This window comes from Dipodomys merriami, unplaced genomic scaffold (assembly GCF_024711535.1).
Source record: "Dipodomys merriami isolate MVZ:Mamm:240054 unplaced genomic scaffold, mDipMer1.0.p SCAF_1, whole genome shotgun sequence".
Taxonomy (NCBI): Eukaryota; Metazoa; Chordata; class Mammalia; order Rodentia; family Heteromyidae; genus Dipodomys; species Dipodomys merriami.
Genome location: NW_027202270.1, coordinates 40747341 through 40753833, shown reverse-complemented (window position 1 = coordinate 40753833; position 6493 = coordinate 40747341). Strand labels below are relative to the sequence as shown.

Genomic DNA, 6493 nt, shown 5'->3' with positions numbered 1-6493 from the left:
TCCTGTAGCCGGGGTTGGCAGCGGGTCTCAGCAACCCAGCGGTGGCTTTGCAGAGAAGGCATAATAGACATGCGTGAGAAATCTGCCAAGAACCATTTTTACCCCAGGAAAAGGAAAGCGAGGAGGGAAGGGGTTGAGGGGAAATAAGAGTATGAACTTAGAAAAGTGTCTAAAGTGTTTAGGATAATGTCATATATCTAGAGATTCAAGTATTTCCCAGATCGAGTGGAATCTGGCAGTTGGAAAACTGAACTGAAAATGCTTCTCTACAGACTACAGAGATCCGTCAGTTTTGCCCTCACTTTCTGCACGTTTCTCTTTCCTGGCCTGGCCTAGTTTTGGCAACCTCATTAGCCATCACGTTTTGCATAAAATAAAAATGCAGCAGCCTTCCATATCAAACTCATTGAAATCAAAAAGACCAGAGAACCGAGGTGGAAGGGGACAGAGGAGGAATGACCTGCCATCCCTTCCTCGCCACCTCGGCTTTGTCTTTCCCGGCCTGGAGAGGCGACCACAGCCCTCCCCGCTGGGCTCCGCACTACGAAGCGATGTCCCCCGCACACCTGCAAAGTACCCGCGTTCTCCACCTGCATCCTCGGCCTCCTCACACTTCCATTATCCAGATCTGCTCCGACAGGGTCCCTAACTAACACGCTCGGGCGGAGAGAAAATGTGCCACCTCCTTCCACCCTCGTTTAAAGAAAAGAAGGGAAAGCTAGAAGAAGAAAAAGAGCAGCAGCGTAAACCTCGGGGGGCGACGCCCCCTTCTCCAAAGCACTGGCCACCATTCCCCTGTCTCCTTCGCGGTTCTCCATGGCTTCCAGCTGCACGGCCGATTGACCTGGGACTCAAGACTTGCAGCCAGAGCTCAAGACCCGGGAGGACTGGTTTGGGGGACAGGGGATGGTCTTCCCCGAGACCACGAACTCAGGACACAAACGAGAAAAGGAGGCCTGGACGGCGGGAAACGTATTTAGAGGAAGGAGAAGAGGGGAGACAGCTCGGTGGGAAGTACAAAAATAGAAATCACTGCGGGGGGGGGGACACCCGCCAGGCTAACGTGCCGGCTCCTTTCTCCCCCCAATTCCTTTCGACCTCCTGCGCCCCGGGGCGCCCCCTAGCGACAGCGGTAGCAGCGGGCCGCACACCGAGGAAACCCGGAGCGCACGGAGGGCGCACGGGGGGCGCACAGGGGGCGCACCGGGGACTCGCGGGCACCCGCAGGTCGGCAAGCGCGGCCCCCTGGCGGCGGCGACGTAGTTATCTGGTGAGCGGGGCCTCGTCCCTCTGGTCTGGCGGGCTCACGGCCGTCTTGCTAAGCACTGCGGCGGAGTAGGGCAGGAAGCCACTCTCGGAGCGCGGCGCAGCCGCGCCGCAGCCGAAGTCTGAGCCCGCGGAGGCCCCTGCGCCGCCACCGCCGCCGCCGCTGCCGCCGCCGCCACTTCGGGAGCCCAAGGCTGCGGCGGCGGCGGCGGCGGCGGCGGCCGCGGACTGACTGCTGTGGCAACTGAGGCAGGAGCAGGGCGCGGAGCTGCCGCTGGGAGGCGCCCCGGCGGCTGCTGAGGAGGCGGCAGCGGCGGCGGCGGCAGCGGCTGCCGCCGCCGAAGCCGCACTGTTGAGCCCCGCAGCGGCTGCGGGCGCCTGGTAGAGACCCGGGTGGCGGAAGCTGCATAGCAGCTCGGGCCGCGAGTACGGGTGGGAGAGAGCGCGGAAGGTGTCCAGCGGACGGATGGACGTGGCGAAAGGCGACGAAGCTGCGGCCGCTGCTCCCGAGGCGGCGGCGGCGGCGGCGGCCGCCGTGACACCCACGTGCGGGTAGTAGTGCAGCGGCACGTGCGAGTGGAAAGGGTAGGGCAGGCTTCCGGTGGCGGCCGCGTGCGTCATCATGTAGGTGTAGAAACTGGGGTCGGCTGGGTGCGGCCACGACATGGCCAGGCGCTGTCGCTTGTCCTTCATGCGCCGGTTCTGGAACCAAACCTGCGGGAACAGTCACAACACCACCTGGGGTTAGGAAGCGACCTGCGTTTCCCAGTCTCCACCCAGAGCCTCCCGGACCCTCCCCAGCCTCTGAAAGTCCTGGCCTACTCCTCTAGCAACTGAGCTTAGACCCGAATCCCTTGTGCGCTGCCAGCTGGGACGAGGTGTGGGCTGCTTTGGTCACTCAGTCCTCTGCGAAAACGTTTCTCCGGGGCTGCGACTCCCGGGGCTTTTGCTCTATTCTGGCTGCGTTTCCTTCGTCCTAGCCCAACCAACCTTTCATCTCCCTCCCGCCACCCACTGGTGCCCAATCTTGCTGAGCACCACTCTCTCAATCCCAGGATTTGCTCGGGGATTCTGCCCAGCCTTTGGAGAGAAGCTGTCTCTTGCTTTTCTAAGAGGCCACCGAACGAGGTCTTGAGCCTTCCAAGCTGCTACGACCCGCCCCTAGGGGCACGGGTCCGATTAGGGTATTGAAGGGATGATTTTGTTGAAATCATTTGTCTTAAATGAGTTGTGAGAGTAATTTCCCCCATAAACTGGAAGGAGACGTCTATATCCCATCTAACATAGGACCTAATAATGATATTCATCAGAACCCTAAATCTTAAAAGAGAGAAACTAATCAAACTGAAAGGACCCCCCTCCATCCCCCTATGAAAAGCCCCTCTTTTTCTAGAGTGTCGAATGTTCTGTGAAAGGTTCACCCAGTTACCTTAACTCCTGATTATCTCTCTCCTGGACGTATAATGAAAAATTAATAACAGATATAGTCAATTTCGTTGCGTTTCCCCTCCACAAGAGGTTGTCTTTCCCCCCAATGCCCAAGAGAAGAATGTTTAGGAAACTGCGCTTTCAATTCAATCGATTTTTAAAATGCAGAATCCCTTTCTTCACGTAGTAACGATTTATGTGGAAAAATAGATCCCAAGATCAAGAGCGAATAAAGTTTCACCTCGGGTTCGTGTCAGAAGAACAAAGACCAGCTGACTTTGCCGCCTAGGGGGCCGAGGGACCCTGGGCATGGAGGGCACCTGGGCGCACGTTGGGCAAAATCGAGCAGAGGCCAGGGCCAGTCTGCAGCGTGGGAGCCGCCATTCAGGAGACACTGGTTGGCGGCCAGGCCCGCCAACCGTTCGCATTCGGCGGCATGGGAGAAATGAAGCCGCCACCTCCTTTGGTGACTAACCCCCTCAGATTTGCAGGCCCCGAGTTAAATCGCACCACCCAGGAAAGAGAAGAGAGAAAAAAGAACCAATCAACCCCGGCGCCCCAGGGGAGGCCCGAGCTAGGCGCGCGCTGGGATCGATACCTTGATGGTGGTTTCGGGCAGGTTGAGGGCAGCGGCCAGCTCGCACCGGCGGGGCCGCGACACATAGTTCTCCCGGTAGAACTCCTTTTCCAGGCGCGCGATCTGCTCTCGGGTGAATGCGGTACGGTAGCGCCGCACCTGATCGGCGCCAGAGCCGGAACTGCCCAGCGCCGCACCCCCGCCGCCGCCGCCGCCGCCGCCACTGCCTCCGTGCAGGCTACCCAGGCCCGAGCCCGACGCCGACGTCGCGGTGCCCGCGGCGGAGCCGCTATCTGCATAGCCTGGCAAACAAACAGCGCATGAGTCCCGGTTACCGGCCGGGAGCCCCTGGCTGGGGCCGCTCGCTGACGGCGGGGGAAGTCGCGTCAGGAAGGAAAGTCACTCCGGGAATTGATGGGGTCTGTCAGGGTTACAAATTGCTGCCGTTAATAGAATCAATAAAGTTTGGGGAGACCTCCAAAACCAAATAATAGGGACGGAGTTGAGAAGGTTCTTTAAAATATATATATATATTAATTAGCAATTTTCCACTCGCGAGGAGAATCGGCCGGGCAGGGGGAGTCACCTTGGGCTCCAGTGTGCCCCGGTCTAGAAACCGCGGGGTCGGTTTTTGTATCGCCTCGGACTCTTCTCTGACAAGTCTTTGGGATTTGACTTAAAATATTTCGAAGGTTCTCGAGACAGTAGCAGCTGAGCCCGGGACTGTTAGGAGGAGGGGAAGGGGGAGGTCTACTTTTCAACTCTTTCTTAGGCGGGGGAGCAGAGCCTCGGGGTGAAGCTACCTCCTACTTCCCCAAAAGAATGCCCCCCACCACCCGGCCCTGGGGGCTCGGAGGCTGCGGGGGTTCGAACCTCTGTCCCAGGCACCTCTGCCTGAGAGCGACTCCGCCGCTAGCTCCCGGGCAGTCCACCGGCCAGGGCCAGCGGGCCTGGCGCCCCAGGCTGCGCAGGCCTGTGCGGCTCTTGGAAGCTCAGGGAGCAGGGCAGGAAGGCACGGTCCCTAGCGTGCCTACCGGCCCAGCCTAAGCCAGACCGCTGCTGGCTGGGGGGTGGGGTGGGGGGTCACACAGGGACACGAACCCCCGGGAAGGACTGGCGGGGGCCACGGAGGGACCAGGAGCGTCCGCGGGCTGCGCGATTACCTTTGCCATTGTTTTCCTTGAGCGGCGCGGCGCCGAGGCCGCCCGGGGAGCGCAGCGCGGAGCAGCCCACCTCCACGTCGCTGCTCATGTCGGCCTCGGCGGCCGCCTCGGAATAATGGCCCGGCTTCTTGCGGCTCTCGGTGGCAGAGGCGATTTCGGAGGAGACGGTGCTTTCGCTGCCCGGGTGCTGCAGGTTGAACAAAGTGTCGATTTCGAATTTGCCCTTGGCGGGGAGGTCTCCCAGAGCGCCGTGCAGGGGGGCGGACGGCAGGCGCGGACTGAGGCGAGCCGGGTGCTGCGAATTTTCCAGGGCCTCCAGCACAGCACTGCCAGCCGAGTCGGACAAACTGGAGAACCTCTTGCCGGCTGTGGGGCTGTGGAGCCCTCTCTCCATCAGAATCATCTCTTTTCTTATTCTTTCCATCATCTCAGCTTTCTAAAAAATGTCACAGGAGCCCGGCTGTCCCGTCCTAATGATGGGCTGCGCCTAGGGCTAATTCGCATTCAGCCCCAGCAAGCGCCTCTAAGTATTATTATCTCTTTTGGAGGGAGGCGGAAAAATTGTGGGATGCTAGAGCGAGGGAATGACTGGTCAAAATGACCCATACATCCTTCCGAGCCCGAGATGTCATTCATCAAAAAGTAGCGCCCGCTCGTCATTAAGGTACGAATGACGCCGTTCGAATAATCATTTATTGTAACAGGTTTATAAGCAAATAAATACACGCTCCTGTCAGTGGGTAATGAAGGCGGCTTCAGAGCAGACAAATAGATCCAGGTAGGAGACGGGAAGAGACAAGAAGTGAGGAAGAAGGTTCTGGTCCTTTGCCCGCTCAGAGTCAGTTCTGCTCGCCCGGGGGTTTGGCCTCGGGGGTGAAATTGACAGTCTGATTAATAGAGCGCGCCGCGGCGCATTTCCCCCTTCATTTAGGGGCATCATTACGCTCTCAGTTTGCTGGGTTGCCCCTTAGGTCCTAATCATGCAGCGCCTTCCTCATTTTTCCACGGACATAGATACGTGTTAAATAATAGATAATGCTTTGATTTTCCAGAGTAGATCCTTGGGAAGGCTTTTTTTTTAATATAAAAAAATTACAAGGTGGGGGCGTTAGGAGGAAGAACTAGGAGGAGGATGCAGGAATAGTTGCGTAAGAAGACCTTGCGCCCCATCCTGTCTGGATTACTTATCTTTCTGTTTTCAGAACCAAATATGTATTTTATTTAACAAATAGGACCATGAGTCCCTTCTCTCTCTCTCTCTCTCTCTCTCTCTCTCTCTCTCTCTCTCTCTCTCTCTCTCTCTCTCTCTCTTTCTCTCTCTCTCTCTCTCTCTCTATTTCTCTCTCTCTCTCTCTCTCTCTCTCCTCCATCACAGCATGGATGAGAAAGAGAGAGAGAGCTTTTGTAGAGTTTTGAAAACGCTTTCTGGCTACGTGGCTAGGGAGGTGCGTTGGGCCCCGTGCCTACAAATGGAAATCATTAGACCCTCTCCCTCATATTCCCTCACAAGGTTTGCAGAGTGAGATCTGAACTCGAAGTCCCTGCTTTTTTGTTGTGTGGGTGGTTGCTTGTTTTTTATAATCCTGCTGATAGATAGATCTTTTCGCCCATGCATTTTCCCTGGGGAAAGTGAACTAACCTGGACGCTTTGATAGTGGGATTCGACAGCTAACTTTAAACTCAGACGCTATTTACAGCGTTTTAAGGGCCTCTTTCTATGTTGCCAGCTTTCCCCCTCCCTCCTCAAATGGAAGTATTTGAACAAAGTAACTGGATTTTGAGGTTTAAGTGGGGAGAGGGGAAGGGACTCAGCCTTCTTCCTCTACCATCCTGCCGTTCTTAACTTTCCCCCACCCCGGCTCTTCTAGCTCCTTTCGTTCCTCTCCGCTCCACCCTAGACCCTTACCTGTGGCCAGGCGTGTTCCAGACGCCGAGTCCCGTAGCAGAGAGCCGCCAACCAATTTTGCTGCTGCTCCTTGCGGCCTGAGGTTGGAGGATGAGCCTCTTGGCGATAACTTTGATAGTCATAATGACGCCGGTGGCAACCATTTTAACAGAG

At 57.2% G+C, this 6493-nt stretch overlaps 1 protein-coding gene across 1 annotated transcript; it reads right to left on the bottom strand.

The window, feature by feature from the left end:
* Positions 1–1263: 1263 nt before the first annotated feature.
* On the bottom strand, positions 1264–4861 carry Evx2 (even-skipped homeobox 2). The gene is made up of 3 exons (XM_070032303.1): positions 4435–4861; positions 3293–3573; positions 1264–1980 (listed from the first exon to the last, which is right to left on the bottom strand). The coding sequence occupies exons 1-3, from the start codon at positions 4859–4861 to the stop codon at positions 1264–1266; spliced, it is 1425 nt and encodes a 474-aa protein (XP_069888404.1).
* Positions 4862–6493: the final 1632 nt, after the last annotated feature.